Source organism: Haliotis cracherodii, unplaced genomic scaffold (genome assembly GCF_022045235.1).
Source record: "Haliotis cracherodii isolate W230 unplaced genomic scaffold, xgHalCrac1.p SCAF_10, whole genome shotgun sequence".
In the NCBI taxonomy this organism is placed as follows: Eukaryota; Metazoa; Mollusca; class Gastropoda; order Lepetellida; family Haliotidae; genus Haliotis; species Haliotis cracherodii.
The window spans coordinates 47,497,472-47,519,927 of NW_027266265.1; the positions used below are offsets into that span (position 1 = coordinate 47,497,472).

The following is a 22,456-nucleotide window of genomic DNA, read 5'->3' on the forward strand; positions in this document are numbered from 1 at the left end:
ACATTCAGAAATAACACAAAACCCGACTCTTAAAGTACATTAGTCGTTGATAGGACTTGACTGAATATTTACCAGGGATATTTTGGTAGAAACCATAGGGTGTTGTTTCAACGCTGCCGTGTATATCAGCTGGAACGAGAGTAGATGCACGGGGGCCATTGCCGTTTTAAGACTGTTTCCATTTAGACAACGGCGTTCGTGTATTAGTGATCAATGTGTATGTTGTCGTGACCAGACCTGCTTCTATACATTCCAGATAAATAGAAACAATCCAAGACATTTACATCCAGATTTTCTTTGTTGTTTTGTCCAAAGTTGGAACTGTTTATCGTATTCTTACCACGCGCTGGAGTATTTAGAGAATGCACGTTTTAGAAACTCAAGGTTACAAGTTTTGTCTTTTTCAAAGAAAGCAGCTAGTTTGACCGCAATGGGCTGGCAATTCTTGACTGAAGATTCTGTTTTTAAAAGGTAGCGTTCTCAACTGCACGACAAGCACGTAAGGATGGGTTTACACATGTTAACAAAGTTAAAATTAGCGAAATACGCATCGTATTGTAAACTCGTCCACGTGGTCATTTCGTGTTTACAAATTGGGCAAACGAAACAGAGTTTTTGAAATAGCTGATCGTTTCTGCTTAGGATTGCCGGCCGTCAGGGGGCACTGTTCACAAACACCCTCTCCCGTGGCCCTGATGAAGGATGTTCGTGGTGGGACCCATAATATTCTTCTTGAACACACCTTCGTATTGACTTAGCTCTGGTTTCAGAAGCCGTTCTTCCCCGTGTGTGTACAAACGCACGAGGCGTTCGGGTAATATTGTCACATATGTGTGTTGACATTGTATTGAAGTTGTGTGGCCGGCGAATTACTTCGGTTGACAAATCAGGGCTCTCCTATTACAATTTAATGCTTCCATTGTACTCTGTATATGCATACAGAACTTGACTCTGGTCGCAGAATTCGCCTCCCAGAATTTCTGTTTTCTAAAGTAAGCGATAGTGTTTGTTTGGCGAAAGCGAAATGAATACCCAATGCGTTCTCCGTGGCTATATTAAAGGATAATTATTCAGTTGTCTTCCGTCTAAATCGCGAAGGCAAACACGAGATTCAGGAGAGCTCTCTTATCGCTGTCGATAAGCACTGCGTGAAAAAGGGGCGGTGTTATTGGCCGCGACCAGCGAGAGGCGGAGCCTAGCGAAAGTCATTACTAGTCGATCAACTTAAAGCCGTGACGTCAGGTTCCCGAAAACCAATGAACAGGGGGCTTTTGTTGGAGTAAAAATGCGCTAAAAAGCTGCTCTATTGGAGAGATTTAGTTCATAATAAATAACGAATGATTCAATATTGAGGGGAGACATTTGGTTTTGGTGAATCTTGGGTTGACCAGTAGCTCGCTCTCGATCCTGTTGTTCTACGATGTCTCTTGTGTCGACACAGTTTTTGTGATTTGAGTTGTGCGAAACACGCTTCGAGACTCTGGGAGTACGTTTCATTGGACCGCTAGCTACCGGAGCGGTCAGTCTTTATCTGGACACACTGGACTTAGGAGAGTGGTCAGTGTTAGGTTATGTCTTTCCCCCAACTTTCAACATTAAGCTTTGCATCCAGCTCTGGTTCCCCTCTGACAAGCACACAGGTAAGACAGTCTACAGTGGCAACACTTTAACGATACGGAAAGAATTCAAACTATTTGAGGAGTTTACCCTCTAGGTCTTTTACATAGGAAACGTCTCTTATAGCTCGTGTGCTCATACGATTCATGTGTACTCTTAACTGTTACATACGTTTCATGACAGTTACTTAAACTTTTTTTAATTTCTAGAATTTATGCAAGATGAAGTTAGGGTGCATTTTCGTGTCAATTTCATGCATTTTTTGTGAACGTCAAATCTGTACGATAGTGCAATTGGTTCAAGCTGACATCACACTATTTCTTTACAACCAAATTATTTTTGTAAATTAATTTTAATTTGAATACATTCAGGCTATATTATATTTTATTAACTGTATCATGTTATTTTATATTATAATAGTGATAATAATAATGTAAACATCATGACTGCTTGACAATAGTAAGTATAGGTTGTACTAACAAATAAATATATTCTAATAGTGTTGTACGCATACAAGGGATACAACTGTTTCTAATAATTGTGTGTCACTGTTGTATTGATGGGCACAGTGATTCCTGCAACCAGATGATATATAGACTACCCTCATAATAAGATCTGCTTTCCATAAAATCCTGGGTCGGTTCGATTTGAATATTAATGGACCTGACAGGTGTATTACAACTAGAACGTGGTGTCTGTCTTGAAATATGGCGGTATGCTGGATGTATATTCTATGTATTCAGTATGAGGAAACTTCTATGCTGTGGGAGCATTTATTATTGATGTCAAAACTTATATGTTTTGGGTATGTTGTCATGACTGCTTAGAACATGCCTCCCTGACATTGTAAAACGTTACCCACAATGTATATATGTAATAATACACAGTTACATAGTTTTTCGTTATAAAGAAAAAAAAGTAATATTTTAATTCTTGGACAGATATCAGTGTCAACCATGTTTTCCCACCCACCCCATAACCTTCCCTTTTCCCCAAAAAACCCTCCCCTTACATCCAACCAGCTCATAGTCTGATCCTTGTCATGTCAGTCCCACCCCAATACATCACAATCAAGTTATTTTTTTGTTTTCCAGATGACTACGACCACGCCCGCCGCCCCCACCCCCCGGGCATGTTGTGAAAATGGTCGGCCGATCATGACCGACCCCCACACGGGTCAGACTATATGTTCCTGTCAGTATGGCTCTGCCCTCCTAAACTATCCCCGGGTCCCGGGGCTTGCAGAGAGCGTTTACAGCGCCTCTGCTTATGCCGCTGCCGTCTCGCAGGGGTACGTGTCCCTGGGGGCTGAAGGATCAGCCTTTTATTCACCCCTCGTAAGTATATATTTTTAAATAGAATTATAACAATCATATTTAAATGTTATTTTTGCACACAAATCCTTATAATCCCTCTCATCAAATATAACCTGAATTAAAATGATTATCATTTTACCTGAAGGACAGTTTGGTTGTAATGGCTGGGGCTTCATGTAAGTCAAATTCGTGTTTGATTTAATATTTATGATATTTCTTGATCGATAAATTTCTTTGTTATCAAGCTGAGAAAATCGTGAATAATTTATATTAATCGGGATTAATTTCATTCGGTTTTGGTATTATTACACTGTATAAAAAAAATAGAAAAAAATATTTTAGATGATAATGGTTTCAAAACAGGAATTATGACAAAATACATCCATATCAAAATATCAAAACAACTCCAATTTGATTGTAAACTACTCCCCATTTAACTCATTTCGAGAAGGAAAAAAGTTGGAAAACTGTATCAATATTATTTTCAAACAAACCGCCCTCTTAGTAAGAAAATCCCTTAATTAAGTGCTGTAATCGCTCTCGGAGGAGTTCAAACCGGCTCTCTAAGAGTCCCCAAGTTGTGAAAGGGTTCACTGACTGTGTTGGTGTGTCTCAATTTCACGCTTTCGGCTACTTCTTCAGTTATCAGTCACGCTCGAAGCCCCTCCGTACTCCCGGGCGTTAGCGCAAGAGGAACTCGCATGCCCCCAGCAATTATTTAACTATTACCGGTCACCACGGTGGCCCGATTTCCACGAAAGCGATAAACAAGTGATAATAGTACTTTCGGATGCAGCTGAATAAAGTTGAATTGTTTGTTTATTTATCAAAGTGTCATTTTAAGAATTTGTTGGTTGTCTATTGGATATTTATTGTTATGAATCAAACCTGGAGGTGAAAACGAATAATTTTATTTCAAAATAAATATTTAGGCATACTTACATATGTTGGGATAATGATTAGGTTTTAATTTAACAGTATGACGCTCCAGTCTCATTGATACATGGCACATTAAATATCTTTCTTTAAACTTTCAATGAAATATCGGTTTTGATCAATTTCATTGCAGTAATTTTTGTTAAATAATTTTCTTCGCAAGGAAAACATGTGATTATGTTCTCAATTACATATTGTGATTTGGGTAGATGACTTTCTAAATCTCTAGTTTAAATATTAGGGATACATTTATGTTCAATATTTCTTCGTCAAAGTTATAAAAGAACGGCTTTAATGCGATGAAAAGACGAATAAAATTAATTATATATTCACTGTAAAAGATAATTATTTTGTAAATATATTTTTCATGCAATATCTTATTCTAAATTTAGACTGGCACTCCTTATGATCTGAAAGACACGTCGGAGGCATGGAGAACCGCATTAGCACAGCCAGGTTTTCCCTACGATCCGACAATGGCAGTGTATCCCTACGGACCAGGGTAAGTTCACTGATAAAAAAAAAAAATACTATTTCAGTATTTTTTGCATATTAAAATAAAATGCTTCTGATTTTAAAACACAATTATTGAAGAATAATACTCATTTAACTTCTTACGAAAAAAAGACAAATAGAATTTATTTGAATTTGTACCGTCTCTAAATGGATTTATAATCATAATCGGAATATTTTTACTTCCGGGTTTACATTATCTTGTTTACGCCACTTATAGTTTAGACTGTAAGATGTATTATTAACAAAAATATCACATTACTAAATTCTATGTTTCCTTGATTCAGTGTTATCAGCTTGCAAAATATCATATTTTTTTCATTCCAGATACGGCGGCTTAGATTTAAATGCAAGAAGAAAGAACGCAACACGAGAAAATACGAACACTCTAAAAGCGTGGTTATATGAACATAGGAAAAACCCGTACCCAACAAAAGGTGAAAAGATTATGTTAGCTATTATTACCAAAATGACTCTCACTCAAGTTTCCACGTGGTTTGCTAACGCCCGGAGAAGGTTAAAAAAGGAAAACAAGATGACCTGGTCCCCACGGAACCGATCCGAGGATGGAACGGACAGTTTGGACGGGAACGGTGATGGTGATTCTGACGCTGGGAAGGATGACCATAATGATTCAACGTCAAACGCCGGAAATATAGACGACCTCGACAACATAGACTGCAACGACAGGTCACTGCTGTCACCAGGTAGGTAGTGTTTTTTAAAAAAAATGTTTATGGAAGAATTCTGTTCGCTGCAATATTTAGAAATGCAATTATCCCGTGTGATTGATAATTACAAGGGGGGGATAACTCTGCTTTTTTGGTGACGTGATTCTTCATACTGTTTACTTGTTCTAATTACTTAATATGCGATACTTTGGAATTTAATAGTTTTTTTAATTAATTTATGTATTTTAACCGTCCTTTAAATGATAAACAATGGGACATTTTCTCTGAATGTGTCAATAGGAAAAGAATTTATTGTGATATAAACACAGACTTTATTTTTTCAAAAGCAATGCCATGAAAGCGTATGCAATTTCCATTCAAGCATGCGTTTCTCTTTTAAATGTATTGCAAAAATAGTATTTAAAAAAAGTCTCTAATGTTTTTTTGCCGATATGGTTAAATACTTTGACACCAATTATGCGGACATGACACGCCTCGTGGTGAAATTCGTGACTCACAGATCCAGCGCCATTACTCTGCGGTGTACTCCCGGCCTAAGTTTTAAGTCTTTATTTATCTTGGGAGAGCCATTACTTAGTATTGCAGCAACATAACTCGAGCTTTTAATATCATAAACTTGGATAGGCCTCTTAAGTAGGTTTAAACAGTTATGAAGAGAGCAATGAGCTCCCGTACTATATCATATGTGTGTTATTGTCGATCTGCGGTCATTAACGCTGGTTTACTGCATAGCACTGCCTAGTTAGACTTCATTCACAAATGGTGTATATTTCACTAACGGGTGATAACGACATGAAATTGACATGTGTGACTGTATAAGTGCAAAAAGTGCCTTAGCGTCTTCTTCATGTCCAACATGCTAAAATATTAACAAAATTCGTTTTATGAAGACAATTCGTCCTATGTATCAATTTAGTGATTTATTTATCAGCATAATTGTGTTTCCGAATAGTGAAATGAACAAGCTTTGAAATTGACAATATTTGATCAACACTTGAATGATGTAATAAATCTGCTATCGGCGACAAAAGTTATTGACAATGCTCATCAGTCCAATAATCTGAGGATGTTTTTTGCCCGACTCTCATTTGCTAATGGGGTCTGGTTTCAGTCACGGAGTCGAATTCCTTGATTCATGAAAGTGAGCGTTAGCTGCATTGTGACTTCACAAAGGCGGGACGTAATTGTATTGCAAACAGACTGCAAATAAATTAATCAAATATTTGATTAATTGATTTTGCCTTCTCTTTAGCGGTGAGGATGCAAACTGTCCTTTTGGTACAGAGCGCCTCGGATTGAGTTAGACTTGGGCGATTATGTTCCTCTAACGACTAATGACAAAAGCATTTGACACCCCTCGCAGCGACATCTAGCGGATGAAATTGATACCCTTCATTACGTTGCCTGTCAGCTGTCTGACTGAAATAGACAACAAAAGATGAAGCCTGTTTAATTTAGGTTATCGATTTACTCTCCTGTTTAGGGTTTTCAAAAATTTCGCTAAAACTTCCAGTGAAAACGTCTTCCTTTTATTGCTCAATTGAAATCGAATTGTTTTCGAATTTGTGATTTTTCCCGTCGTTCACTGAAACAGCGTTTTGTTGTGATCATGGAAAGAGTGGTATTTAAATTGTAATTTATGGGCTAGGTTGATTAAAATCATTCTCATCATATTGGATTTTCCTTCACTGCATTAAGAGTGTAAATACGAGTTAATATGCATCATATTACGATTAAATTGCGTCGGTTATCGCGAAATATGTTGTGTTGGATTTTGTTGGGCAAATACGCATATCAATTCTGCATTAACATACATTTTATTGTTTATTTTCAATTAAGCACATTAACGTGAGATAGGATAAACAGACGAACAGCTGTTTTTCATGCCTTATTTATAATTCAGAATCGTATCCTTGCTGTCCCAAAGCAATTGTTAGTCTTATTATCATGATAATTTCAGAAATGGATATGTCCTGAAAATATAAACAGCTACGAACTAGATTTCATATACTTCACTGACGTGGTGTCATTGCTGATCAAATATATTGAATTAAGTAACACTTTCAGCGACCCTTGACGGAAATGTTATCAAGAAACATTATACAATACAACATTATTATTAACATAATCCTTTGTATTGATGGAGGTTGCAGATGCTGTGAGTGTTTTAAATTCATATGTAAGTTGCGGCTATGTAAAAACTCATCTTTCTCCATAGAACAAACATGTCGAATAGAGAATAATATCAGATTTTATATGGATTTTCGATAGTTATTTGTATTCATGATATAAGGATATGCCAATCAGGATTTAAAATCGTGACGTGTATGGTGATAGAAATCACAATGTATTTGGACATGACTAGATTGAATATCGCGTTGAATACTAACAGTGGTTGTGAATATACATATGTCATGTACAACCAGAATTGTATGACAAGGTGTTTGGTGAGTGTTGTACGCAATATACAAGCAATGTAGGCGAGATATAAAACAGTACACACCTCTAGACAGAACGTCAAACACACCTACTCAATTGTTTAGTGAAATACGACATTTTTCACAATTCCTCACAACTCATTGTACTTTCATTTATTAGTAAAGAACGCGTTGTGTACATGTTGTATTTTCATGAAATATAATCTATTTTGATCTTGGCGAACAATACAAATATTTTCTAATGTGAGTTGCATGAAATATATAATTTCTCGTTAATTTCACCAATTGTAACATTTCTTGTTAATTTCACCAAGTACATGTATAGCATTTCTTGTTAAATTCACCAAGTATAGCATTTCTTGTTAAATTCACCAAGTATAGCATTTCTTGTTAAATTCACCAAGTATAGCATTTCTTGTTAAATTTATCAAGTATACAATTTCTTGTAAATTTCAACCAAATCTACAATGTTTTGTGAATTTCAAGTGTCCATGTTCATTGCTTGACGGATAATGTATGTTGTCAATTGCATGAAATAGACCATATCTAACCCGGTAATGCACCGAGAAGAACTGCAATAGACACCGCCCGGGTATTAAGTGTTTATTTACACACACCACAAATCACTCACCCATAAACGTCTGCCCTTGATCTTTCTGCGTCACTAGAGCCTTTCAATCAAAGTAATTAATACCAATAATGATGGCCAATATCAATTATACATTGCTTCAGTGGGCTCTCTTCTTTCATCTGGTGCTCTTTGGCAATCTGGGCCGAAGTCACCCGCCTATTGTTCTCAAGCGTTTACCTGTAACATGGAGATTCTAAAGGATCAACTAAACCACGGGAATATGCAAACATACGCCGGGCGAGCCGTTAGGATAAAAAAAACACAGGAGGAAATCGTGCAGTGGAGTTGTCTGGGGATCACAGGGGGTCCGATAGCGCTGTGGGGAGCGTAAGCGATAGGGTCGAAAATGTTGGGTGGGGCGTTGGGGGAAGAGTAGAAAAGTTACAGGGTGTACATGGGGTGGAAGAGGATCAGTCCAGGGTGCTGTGCAGGTGTGTGAGTGGGACGTGGTGTGAAGAACGGGGGTCATTGGTGGGGTGGCTGTTAATTGTCAAGCGGACGGGTAGATATCTTGTGTGGATGGCGTGAAAATGGGGTGGATATTTAGTGTGGGTGGGGTGGGGTAAAGATGACATGATATGTATTGGGGTGTGTAGGGGTGGGAGGTCGAAAGCGATGTAATGAACATTTGGTGCAGGGGTGGGGGTGGGGGGTGGGGTGGGGGGGGGGGTGAGGGGTGGGGGTGAGGGGGTAAAGACATGATGTTTGGAGTGGCGTGTGAGTTGGTCACGTGGTAGATACTGAGGGCGTTGATTTAATGAACACTGGGTGGGTACTGAGGGTGGGATGGGTCAAGGCCACGGTTTAAACATATACTGGGGTCCCCGAGTAACGCACTAACGGGGGCATAAAATAAAGGTTGATTGACTGGATCAATGTTCATTGTGAAACAGTGATTGACCATTCTTGGAATCTGTCACTATACCTATCTGACACACTATTCCACCGAGATATAACAAAGGTTATTGGTGTAAATGCCATGACACAATTATAGTTCTATGCAATGTTTCCACCCAACTATCCTTTAGACTAAAGCCATAACTGCATATCACCTCCAACTAACCCAAATGCACCTATATTATCAACTGAGGTACGTTTTTCCTAAAAGATTCACACACTGTTTATTATTATTAATAACCGTTTCATCTCAGTTCAACCCCAATATTTCCTTGGGGCCACCGTAGACGATAGGTTCCCCATTTCCCCCGCAACGTTTCGTATCAAGTTACACACTTTCACAGCCGCCTCTGTGGAGGTAGCAGCAGGCAAGTCGAGTTATCACAAGTTTGTGGAAAACGGCACGAAGAATCCTTTTATCGAAACAGTAACGATTTGGCAAGCGGATCTCATGTGCCTAATCGCCAAATTTAACAACTATCAGATACTTTTTACTTGTTTTCATTTTGCAAGCAAGAATGTTCAGGCTATTTTCGTAAACAATCTGTTAAGAATTTTGGAACTCCGCGTTCATTTATCAGTGATCATCAGTTGTTTTCTGTTTTATAGTATCGTCTCGTTGTGATCTTGGGGTCTCGCGCATTCTGTGCGGTTGTTGATAAATCTCTATATAGCTGTTAGAATGTGCATGTGTGACTCTTGAATCGTCCTGAGATTTGTTTATAAGTAATAGTATATCTCACCCTTCCCGATACAAATTGAGATAGGTCCGAATACACACATTTCTTCCAAAAACAATTTAAGATTTATTTTTGAAACACGCCATCAGTATCTGATTGAGTAGAAAGAAGCTGTTATATATGAGACAATTCTTTCTCCTATTTCAACAGTTGGACAGTTTTACTGTTCTGGTACAGAGTGCAAATCTGTTTCATTTTACCAATACACGTATTAACAAAGTGTTTTCTTTCTTACATCAGACTAGGAAGCAAGGATATGAAATTGTATCACAACAATGATACTAATATTCATTGTTGGATTTACTTCCTAGTCATACCAATAATTGTGTTAATATATTTAATGAATATAAAATTAATTGCACGTCACAACCAGATTGTCCCTTTTTCTTTAAAATATTTGTACTGACTGCCATACATTAGCTCTAACTGGTAATTATCGTGTATTAATACACATATTAACGATATTAACGTATATTAATAATTTTGTTATTATCACATATTACACATGTTATCTTCATTTCACTAAAAGCATGAACCAAAGTTTCAAAATATTCCTACGAGTTGAGTATCAATTTTATTTCTAAGTCGTTGAATAAATTAAATTTAGAATATCTTTACAACATTTTTCGTTTATATAAAACAAATGTATTTTGTCACTTTGAAATCCCTACATTCTGAAGCATGTCGCGATTTCCTTGCTATAAAACATCCACGGCAAGACAAATATTGTCAAAGGAAAACAAGAGATCTTCAAATCAAGATTCTGTCAAACGGTTTATCAGCGTCCACCTCCCCTGCTGATTTCATCATGAGATGTCATCCCAAATCCCCTCCCCCTAATCCGACGGATTAACCCAGGCTCCTGCTTGATATGGTTTGCCCGACTGCCATAGCCCTGTACATATCCGGTCGCCGCTGCAACCCACCTTTTTCGTGTTTTGCCGAGCTAGTTGTCCATTTCACTCTTGTCTTGTCAGTTTCAGTGCTAAGAGCTACTGTTGTATTACTCACTGTGCGAGTTTCATGGAGCACTGCCGGGGATGGATGTCTCAGGGGTGTCTATTTCGGGATTAGGTCATAAGAAAAAATGCAACAGCACTTGGTGCACAAGATAACTATTTCAATTATTATCGGCTTCATTTTCCTGTTTATTTGTTTATTTGTTTATTCAATTTGCAGTTAATTCTCACCAGTTTCATAAAACCATTGAAACTAATACTGGATTAATATTTTATTAAAGGAAGCATTCGATATGTGACAATTCAGAATAAAATAATTTTGAAATGATTAAGCAAATCTTGGCTGTGAGCCACTTGCTAACTGAATATTATTTATCGTCCAGTCATGTTTATTCAACTTAAGATATTAAGCGTGTTTACTCTCATCCAGCCGACACTGTACAAAGGCCACCGAGGCACAATTACGCGTGCTTTCCGTGACTCATGTGTGTAATCCTTTGAATGAATATTGATATCTAACTTTGATTGATCTATCGATCACACGGTATTGATTGACTTGTTACAACTGTCAATTCCCCCGACTGAAATACGCAATCATGTCAATTGCAATACCCACAGAGAGACGTACCTGGTATGCGATGACACGGGGGTTGTACATAACAGTTTAATCAGAAATAAATAACTATGGCTTTGAAATATACACTCTCAGAAGGGGAAGTCGACAGTGAAAAGATTTAATAAATCATTGGATGTATAGAATCACGACTCCTGGAGTACAATATTAAGATGAACAAACACGAGTCTACATTTATCAAATTGACGTAAACGCTCAATAGGCGACATATAGATATGAAATTGCATACACATTGAAATTGACATACATAAATCCGACACAGACATTCATTTATTAGTACATCGCCCTGAACTATATTCAAAAGTACTTGGGTTTTACTTTTTGCATTGAGGACATGTTTTCAACAGGGTAATGTCGGCTGTGCTTTGTCGGCGTCCACACTGACATGTTATCTCGATTCGTTCTTTCAATTCATCATATAAACGTCTTTAGATAATATTCATATTTCATATTAGGGACTTGGAACATGTGGATAGAATTGACTCAATGGGGAAATGGGTATTGGGATAAACGAAGCGTGATATCGCTGTACAGAAACATTCAACGATCTTAGCGACACGATGAGGGTTAGGACTGTTTGTGCGAGACTTTATATTCAAAAGCTGAGGTCTTTGCAAATGTAATTAACCCTTTCCATTTCTTAATAAATCTTTCAGATAGTCTCCATTTATAGTTTCGGTAATGACCTAAACTACATAAAGACGCCTTAGTGTGATGATATCATTTGATCTTGATGTAATTTCGCCAAAGAGAAATATTGAAAGTTTTATTTGAAACTCATTTAAGCGGAAAATGTAAAGGGTTAACCAAACTCTAACTACTTTTTATGAAACGAACAGTTGAGAAACATGCACCGGTTAAACCGACATGGTTAAATTTACATGTTTCGTCACAAATAGAGTACTAATCGATAAAATCTTTAGAAAACCGTATTTTTTATTCAATGATTTTCCATTGTGTAAATGAACGTTTAACACAGTCTAAGCTTCAAATACAGAATTTTCTTTGACAGAATAACAAAACCAGATAATACACGTTGGGGATGTAGTTCGAAAGGGATACACATTTCAAGTCTAATAGTGAAGTTGAGTTTGTTTATTGATGTAGAAGTTAATTCTTCGCGAATGCACTTAAATAAGTATCCGTGAACTAGCTGAGTGTTTGTGAGACATAGCAGATCTTTACGCGGAGTCTTATCATAGCGATCCCTCTTCAGTTTCGAGACCGGGTTCCAGGACAACTGTATTCCAAGTTGACGGATCAGTGGAACTTGCAACAGAGTTAGGCCACCCCTGCCAAAATGGCGATTTCAACACATGTAATAACAAGACATCCAACCTTTGACATCCCGATATTTGGAAGGAATTTCGGAAGGCTGTAAAAAACACGAAGCCCCAGTCATGCGCTATGGTTTTACTTTCTTGAGTGTTTTGTAAGAAATCCCCAAACGTTTATCGTATCCTCTCGCTTGCCTTGGCCGCGGATAGGATATTTTTCTACATGTCTTCAAGTGTCAGAGAAAAATGCCATATAATGAATCGTAGTTCCTCGCCTACTTAAAGTGTAATGTATTCTAAAAATGATGTTTTTTGACAAAACGTTTAGTTTAAGCCTGTCCTATCTGATATACCGGCAGTTTACTGACGAGAACAAGGCTATGGTTTATGGAAGCAATATGGCTACATACTCCATCTTGTGAACGAACGGTTTGGCCGTCGGGGACTAGAAAAGTAGGATGAGCTCAACGAGTTAATTCAAAGAGGGTTCTCTTTCTTCTTCAGCAGGTTGTGATTTAAACAAATGTCATATACACTGGATTTGAATTTTTGAAAAGAAAAGATATTAAAATATCTATATGTTTTGCGGTTTCGATTTTTATGATTTCAATTTTGGTGATGAGTGACTATTTAAATTGATTTTTCTTAATCGATTTTCAGATATTTCCTCAGACAGGGAGGATGGGAAGGAGGGGATCATCAATGTGGAGGATGAGGATTCGAACCATAGCTTTAGGGAGGAACTGTTGCATAGGAATGCTGTGTTGGACGCGAAACTCGCAGCGGTGAACAGTGAAAGACTCATTCGGGAGCGGGCGGTGGACAGTGGCGACGAAACTTCGGACAGTAAATCTGACATCCCCCACCCCCCTACCACCCAGGGGGAGGAGAGTCGGTCATCCTCGGGAGGTGTGTCTCATCCCGTGTGTGGGAATCAACCCCCGACTCCCAGACCCAAAATTTGGTCAATATCCGAAGTGCTGCAGTCAACGACTACTTCCAGTGCAACGAACACTTCTCGACCAGCTACCATCTCATCCCAGGCCCGCCCCAATTCGGGATACCTATACCTCCCCACATCCAGTCCCTCCTGGGCCGCAGGGCGGTACCCTGGGGTGGCGCACCACCCTCTCTCCCTCGCCCACACTACCTTGTCGTACCCCTACTCCCTGAGCACCCACACGGCAGCCAAGCCCTCTTTAGCCTCCGCCGCCGCCCAAGTCCGAAGCCTCGAAGCCCTTAGGGAGGGGGAGAAGGCGTTAAGGCCTAACGGACTCTTCTCACCTGCTCGAGACATTGATGGCATCAGACCCTCAGGTGAGAGTCCATTTTCAGTTCGAATTAAGCAGTATAATCCGGGTTTATTAATTTCCCTACGATAGTTTGATTTAAATTTAAGAGTATGGGAATGGTAACTGAATGAAATTGTAAATGGTCATCTATAACCGGAATCTACTCTTAAGCAAGATATTGTTATTATTGATTAATTTTGTGTAATCTGTATTTCTCGATTCTGTTAAAAGTAAGATTAGTATAAAAAAATAAAAATTATAACAAAGAGATCCTAAGACAAAATATAAAAAAACAAACTCCCACTGCCCCCACCTCCCACAAAAAGTCCAACCAATCAACCAACCAAACAAACAACAAAACAATCAAACAAAAACGGTACGTAACAAACACAAAACAATCCAGACCCAAGTAGGCAAATTAAATGAATCGAGCGACAAATTTACGTTTTAGAAGAAAACGATCGTCTCTGTGCCTAATCTCCCATGACTCGTCCAATGGGACACACCCACCCACCCCGTTTCTGTTTCTCATTGATACACTACCCCCAAGCGAGTCCACCCTTTTCCTAGAAGACAAGCATCACTGATGAAGGGATCAATTATTAATGACTATCATATCATAGACAGAAACAGGGCGTTGCTTCGCCAATAATAGAACCAGGAATATCACAATGTGCAAGTGTGTTAACAAAGATGTATTGATGACGAATATAGTAGCTAACATGTATTATACCATGGTCTATTCAAACACTCTCATTAAGACTTTAGTAAATTCTCATGAATATTTTCTATAACGTACTATTTACAACAGTTCCAAACATGCCGGCCGCACTGATTACCCGACTGAATCCAACGCCATCAGACGGCGTCAATGCTGGCATCGGATTGTGGCGACCATTACTCGAAATCGAAACATAAATAATAGACTTCTAGCTAAGAACACGTCTCACCCAGACAGAAGTTAACTTGTAACGCTAAAAATATATCGAACCTATTGGCAAATGAACTGGCAAAGTTTTCTCAGCTTTTTCAGCGATAGTCGCAATCAGCCTAACCCATAGACAGTAATGACGCTTGCTTTATTCTATCTTTTGTGCCAAGCCCAGAAAAAGGAAAAATAACTGGTTTTACACAAGTCGTGCGATGTTTACATGCTTTCCTAATAATTACACTAACATTTCTGGAAGCGCATGACAATAGCTATCTGACAGCCACCCTTCTTAAGACGGCTGATTTTTCTACTTGATTAAGCGACGTCAAACGTCGAAGCGAGCATCGTAATTGAGTATGTTTTTGCGATAAGGGTCGACTGAGCACGACGTTTGGCCTCGGGTCCAAAAACAGTCATTACTGGTCATTTAGCATGATCGCGTCACGAGCCGTATTGTTAAGAGCAAGAACTCCGCGATCGTTCTGTTTCCTCTTGCGCTTCAACCTCGCGTCTTAAATCGCGATCTCTAACCCTTGTGGCATTTAGACCTCTGCTCATTTCCTTTTAGCTCGGCGTTCGACGCCCGTCTTGATCCGGCATTGTGGTCCCATGGGTTAGACAATGCAACGGACAAGCTTATGCCTGCTAGGAAAGGCTCCTCGCGCTTCTACTAATCCTCAGACAGGAAATTTTGACGGCGTGTTCTTGCTGTTCGAAATTGAATGTAATTTGCAGGACTTAATTCGAAAGCATGTAGAAAAATCAGTCACCGTCTCATGACCAAGACAACTCGCCGGTATTACTAATTTACGTGGGATTGCCTTTGTATCTTTTATTAGTAGGCCACCGGCAAGCCGTTCTCTGTCAAAGCATCTTTTTATATCAATTTCACATGTCAACGTCGTAATAGCTAACGGACCTGACTCAAATAGCTAATTTATCATTGTACATTTCTAATGATACCGTTTCCAGCCTTGTCGGTTTCAAATTAGAACCACCTTGGATTATCTTTTTTTCATAGATAACAAACAAACAAGTGCAAGGGCCCTTTCTCGAATATTATGTTTATATATCCATTATGTTATGCTAAATACCCGCTCTTTCATTACCGTATGTCCTTTTAGGTAGTGGCTTCGCCACTTTCCTTTCTAATTGAAACGTTCCACAGAATTACACTCGCATATGAATGCAATTTGATAGGACGGTTATTTTAGCGCCTTGTCCCCCGAATCGACTTAAAACTAGAATGGTCTCATGGTGTATATCATAATATAATGGAGATATAACGCAAGACAGTTCTGGCTGGTTAGTTCCATATTATGTAATTATTTGCATTTGTCAACCTCCATGTGCCATTCATGTTGGCTCGGTATCCGATTTACAGAATTACCCTTTTATAAATCTCCTTCTATAGTTATTAACACAATGGTGTCACGACCCGATGTCAAGGTCACGGGTTTCTCGCCAGAACAAAGGGGGATAACTACATACATAAACACGAAATATGACGGCCTTTCACAATGTATAGGACATTTCGCGAAACAATGCTAGTTCATCATGTTTTAAAAGTGTTACAACGATGATTAACTAGGACATTAAAGGTTTAGGGCGACACATACGTGACCCCCGTGTCTCAAGGTCACGTGCAGGGGCTTTTGCAACGCACATAATTTATTCTGCATGACCTGTTGGCGTTTATATACCAGGCTTACAAAGTCTGCATGCTTGTCGAGGACTACAGAGAGCGGTGGCTGATCCCCGCGAGATAAACAATCCACCTTTTCATTTCTCTAATAGATTTCAGTGTCAAAGTTCGAGATGGGACCATCAATTTTCAAGGAATGACATAACGCAGAGGAGGGCATGAAACGCCATTAACAGATAAGAAAACAGAGCGATCGACTAAGCAAGGGCGATAACCCCATTGTTGATTCGCGTTAGCTTTGAAAGATTGATATTCGTACAACTGTGTATTTGTGCATTTTATGTCGACGTGTTGATCCTAATGTTTAACATACTTGACATGGGAGTTATATTTTACAGTGTAAATTTCTAACAAAGCCTGGTTGCGTATTTCATAAATGTCAATCAATCATTTTCCATCCTTTGAACCAATCAGATATGTGTTTTTTATTCTCCCTATTAATTAAAAAAAATAACTCGAAAATCATTGCGTCTGTTCTGATTAAATTGCCGTAATGAAACATTGTGGGTGGTTACCTAAAAAACGATCACATTATCAACATCTGTTCATTTAGATCAGATCGATGCTTTTCAAGAATAGAAACTCGTTCGACCTGTGTATAAGTCCTTAAGTCGTTTTGTTAAGTAATAAATCACATTAATTAAAAGCATCCATTACTGCGTGTAAATTCATTGAATGTCTAAACAGCGTTCATTTAGATGTCTCAGTAAAATGGCCCCAGTAGCCTTTTAACCTAACCCTTAAATTTCCAGTCTAGGCCACTTGTTCCTGCTCCATAAATCATGTAATTCTGCTGACCTCTCCTCTGACAAATTTGCCATAAACTGTTTGAAAATAGCGAAACAAAAATTTGTATTAGACCACAACCGTTGTTATACAAAGAATATGAAATCGCAACATGATTAATGGCAGGCATGGCTTGTCCAAACTCGTGGTGTTCTGTTCCCTGGACAGACTGAATGTAACACGCGCAGATTTATTCACTGTTAATTGAGAAATGAAAGCTTTCGCGATACACTGACCACCGTTCGGGCTAATCAAGCCAAGGAGTTTATTGCAGTTTAGAAACACGGGCCTAACTAGATTTCGCGCATGAGCAGTCGAGAGCAAAGGCCGGCGGACGGTCTTTGACATGGATTCGAGGCTAAGAGCTGCTCTTAACCCTCGAACCGGACAAATTTCAGATCAATAATTAGAAATAATGGGAGTCTTCAATTGAGGCTTTTAGACACAGACCCACAATGGATCGGCTTTAGGTGGCGTGCCTCTGCACACTGTTTCTGCTAGGGGTCGGGAAAGGGGGGTTTGGGTTCGAACGCCCGCCCTTAAAAGTGTCCCTCTTGCCAGCCCAGATGGTCCATGCCAAACAATGATCTTTGTGAATGAATAAATGGATTTCCTAACTGATAAAAAGAGCTTATGAGTTAATTTAGCGGGTCTCTCAACAGATTTTGGCCCGGGTCAGGTTCGTTAGATCAAAGGGCTTGGCCCTAGCACTTCGGGTAATTCCGCTCCGGCGGACTAACACGAAATTTGGGGGTTAAAATAGGATAGCGTTAGAATTCCCTGCCTGGTTAGAATGGGGCGCAGTCACGATTTGAAAAGCCTATAGATCAAACGTTTAATATAACGAAATTGCATCCGACAATTTAAAAAGCGAAGATTGAACTTGAGTAACCTCCGAAGTAATATTATTAGAGGTAGTGTGGCAATTTCTTTGAACGTTCGATTGTTCGATCAGTGGGACAAGGATGAAACATTAAATAGCGTTAGCGTCCCTTCTCCTAATAATTATCAAACACGGGTTTAATTTGGAGAAAAGCTGAATTGCTAAATTTGAGAACGTGTTTAATTGTTTCTAAAATATTTAGTAATTAATTTACTTGTGCAAACATACACAATTTGGGTTCACTTGGTTTAGTGTTTGTTTTTCACAGCGTCGAATGGTTTACGCTTGTTGCAGTATTTTTCTTCTCTTACACTCTCTCGTCATAATATTTTACAATTAGAGAAAAAGTAAGCCATTTGAGCATGGTATAGGATCGTATAAAGATAACGTATACCCAGCATGTTTGTTTACGCTGCGCCACGTCCCATTAAATTCCAGCAAATAATTTACATATCGCTTCAAATTTTATTTTCTTTGCTCGGAAGCTAAATGACACATAATCAAAATATCCACTGACTGAAATTCCAAGATCTTTCAGTCATAAATAAGCTCGTCTCATTTTCCCATCTGCACCGAGCGAAATTGCTGTCGTAGTATTTGGTTTATATTTTGTTTATTTTGACATCAAACAGCATTAAGGCACGGTCCACTTATGATGTAGATATAACTAAGCGTCCTGTGTGGTGCATGGATATCCCCCAATATTAAACACCCGAAAACTGTTAGTATTTTCGCAGTTTTATCGGAATAGCCACAACTGCTACAGAAACAGCCACGCTGTCGAGATGGTTTTTTTTAGGAAAACGCAAACATCTCAGTTCCCAGTATCCTCATATCGCATCGCGATACCAAAATATTTTATTGGCCTTTTATGACAAAATCATTTAGGAGATGAAATTAGGGTGAAATCCTGTTAAAATGCCCGCGTTCTCCGAAGAGGATTTCAGTGAGCAGGGTATATATTAACCAGATACGCTCCTTCTCTCGATGCTTGAGTTCGAATGCGTTTATAGGAGATCTCCGTGGGGAAATTGAAGGGCCGAGTATTATCATATTATCCAGACCCTGCCCCTGCAAACCGTGATGAAATAGTCCCGTGGGGGTAAAGTTCGGCTAAATGTTTCAGTGTTGAAATTGAGAAAGAGATTCTAACAGGCCGTCTCGTTTCCCTTCCTCCGGGATCCGTCTAAATGTGTATCGGGGGACGATTGTAATATGATACTGGAAAAAATGATTATTTTTGACAGAAATAAATAACTTTAACGCTAGATATTTCCGGAAGATTATCGAATTCTCTTTATCTTTCTTTGCTCCAAGCAGGATATCATTTGATTAGATGAGTTTGTGTTCGACTTGAACTGAAAGTATTTTGTTTTCCAATCAAACGTGTATTTTCTAACCGACTAAAACAATAATCTATTGATTAAATTGTTAGACTTGATAAAGTGAATTATTTGAACAATGTAATTAATTTTAGATGTTGCAGATAAATTTTGAATATTTTTTAAAGATTACAATCAACCGTATGAGAGAATAATGAATTATTTTAAACCACAAATTTTATTTAATTCAGATTATTTCAACACTGATTTTAATAATCAAATATTTAACACATGTTAACCATTTATTGCTTAATTTATTACAAATTGATGTAGTAATTCAAACCGTTTCCGAATTTAAATGATTGAAATATTAAACTTTAAAAGAATATTTGAATAATCGAGAAATGCACATTGCCACAACTGCTCCACATATTTCAATGCTGTTTGCTTTTACGAAATACAGTTTTACTCTCTTTTATTTTCAGCAGTGGCTTCAAGCAGATTGGTAGAGTCAAATATCTAGGATGTGTTTTGTGTATATAAAGGAACAATTATTTCTGCAAAAATGGACTCTTTGGTGAAACACCTGTTTTCTATTGGAAATCCATCTTCTGTGATCTCAGCGACGCACAAGCATATCCAAGGTGAGTCTTTTAATTTAAATTCTAAATAAGTTTAAATTATTTATCATAGCAATATAAAGAATATATCTAGTATGAATATTGTGATTGTCACTTCGAACATGTTACTTCCTCATGGCTGAAGAAGATAAGATTAGGAAACTTATCATTTGAGGAGATAAGCTGTTTGACGGGATTATTTGAAATACAATTTAACCAGGAAAAAGAGTTATATGTCAGTGTTTTGAATAATCTAGGCGGTGAAGTGTAAGTGTTTTAATTTTATAAATAGATAAGAATATGCGTATTTAGAAAAATGGGGCAGGTTTTAAAAAATTAATGTTTATTCAATTCGACTTTGAATTTTTAAAATTCTTTTAAAATTAACCTTAAACCCAACAATCTCAATTTACGTTTTTAGCGTGTTTGAAGCCCTTGTGTTGTTGATTTATGAGGGTGTCTGTTTGACAGTGACGGGAATGACTGTTTGTGTTGACCAGTGACTGGACAGTGGTCATGCCACGCACAGGGATGAACCTGTCCGTGTTTTCCTTGTTTTTCGAGTGATTTTACCAGTTTGCATTTATCTTGACAGACTTGTGCGATGACGGGTTCGGCGTATGGAAACACACCCAGCAAACACAGACAGATGTGGACGGCTCACTTCATAGACAACTTTAAACAATGCCGCTACAAGAATTAGTTCTTCTGAGACAGGTGATTCGCCTCCGGAACTTATCGGAACTGATTTGGTGTGATCCGAACAGATTATAGCCCTATCGCTACAGATTATGACCTTTGGTCAACAGATATGAGACAGACTGAACGCTCTCGTGGTCAAAGCTCGTGCACTCAAATGAGATGAACATAGTGACCTTATCAGGCGCGTGGGACAGGTATTTGCTCCAAGACACGCTCGGAATCAAGCGCTTAAGTCCAAGGGGTGTGGAAAGGATTGACTTTGGGAGGGACGGGCGCTCTAGCCGTGTGAACAGTGGCGCTGTAAACTTAACACGGCTCTGTGTGGAGTTTTGAGAAGACGGAGGTATTGTTCCCGCACGGAATGATGGGAGAAGTCGTGGACTTCCGACTTTGTATAGCAGTGCCTCTCACTCAACCAGGGCTTTCTGTGCCAGACACCGCATCCGGAGATCCTGTCATCTATGTACAATATACTGGTAGTAGCCAGTGGTCAAACGGAAGATGGACACTGTGACAGCTTGTGATTGACAGTGTCTGATTCGTGTAGTCCCGACGTGCTCGGGACAATTCTCAAGTGCTATAAGACAATGTCACAGTGCGATCTGGCCAACAGTTGCAACCACATCCCTCCAGTCCTGCTTCAGAGTGCTAACGCCCTAAATACCCATTATACCCCTAAATGACACTCGATACAATTCTATCTCCATTGTATTTTTAAACCCAATGAAACACGCTGTATTGGCCTAAGGACATTTTTGTGGCCATAATCTTTATGCCCGGCAACCTAAAGAAAACCCCTTTGTCCCAAATCCCTTTTCCAAAAGCCCCACAAACTGACTCCTATGGGAGTGAACCCGTATGTTAAGTGGGGCCTCTGACAGAATGAAGAACTAGTTTATGGCATCGAATCGTTAGAAATCCTTCATTGTAATGTACATCAGTGTTTTATTCTTGGGAATACATCATCATTGAACATATGTCTCTGCTCACGTGTTTTCTTTGTGATAACATTCAACGCAACACAATTGCGGTTTTATCTCGCCAAAGGTGACAGTTTTGCCAAATACAGAGCTGCCAAACATTTGTGAAGTTAGTCTTTTCATGTCGTTTAGTTCGTTATTCGGGTCAATGAATTGAGACCAGGAGCATTTATACCCGATGAAATATTCGAGGTAGGGTTTTGAAAAGAACGTGCAACAGATGCTCAAATGTTTTAAGACGTTGACACGACGGTTTTTAATAAAAGAAAGAAGTATTATCCTAACTTGAGCTCGGGAAAACTACAAAGTGTGGCTGGTGAATGCGAATCAAGGTCTCTAACGCTATTATCGTTGTAGCCATCTCTGTTGTCTCGAAATATCGTACATTGACATGTGACCACACCTCCATGTTATGTGCACTCTCGATACTTTGTCTCTCTCAAAGCTTCCAGTTTATTTAACTTCGTGTTAACAGGAGTGTGAATGTATTATACTTAAAAACAACAGAACCCGTTCCCTATTCATAATGCATCTCTACCAAAAGCAGAGTCCATTGTACGATGCCGCTTATATCACGAGCAAACT

General features: G+C 38.7%; 1 protein-coding gene across 2 annotated transcripts; it reads left to right on the forward strand.

Annotated features, from left to right (window-relative positions):
- The first annotated feature begins 1,319 nt into the window (after positions 1–1,319).
- Positions 1,320–21,856, forward strand: LOC139454465 (homeobox protein araucan-like). 2 transcript variants are annotated; one of them, XM_071236183.1, is made up of 7 exons: positions 1,320–1,640; positions 2,712–2,954; positions 4,262–4,371; positions 4,710–5,089; positions 13,311–13,967; positions 20,055–20,213; positions 20,785–21,856. In XM_071236183.1, exons 1-6 carry the CDS (start codon positions 1,572–1,574, stop codon positions 20,090–20,092), a joined length of 1,497 nt encoding a protein of 498 aa, XP_071092284.1. In that variant the 5' UTR covers positions 1,320–1,571; the 3' UTR covers positions 20,093–20,213; positions 20,785–21,856. The 2 variants fall into 2 exon arrangements, with proteins under 2 accessions (XP_071092284.1, XP_071092285.1); XM_071236184.1 differs by having other exon boundaries at positions 20,058–20,213.
- Positions 21,857–22,456: the final 600 nt, after the last annotated feature.

Excerpts from the sequence above, each read along its gene's own strand:
- LOC139454465 (XM_071236183.1), top strand. The coding sequence starts at position 1,572 with ATGTCTTTCCCCCAACTTTCAACATTAAGCTTTGCATCCAGCTCTGGT. Across the intron at positions 2,955-4,261 it reads CAGCCTTTTATTCACCCCTC|ACTGGCACTCCTTATGATCT; the intron begins GTAAGTATATAT and ends TTCTAAATTTAG. Across the intron at positions 5,090-13,310 it reads CAGGTCACTGCTGTCACCAG|ATATTTCCTCAGACAGGGAG; the intron begins GTAGGTAGTGTT and ends ATCGATTTTCAG.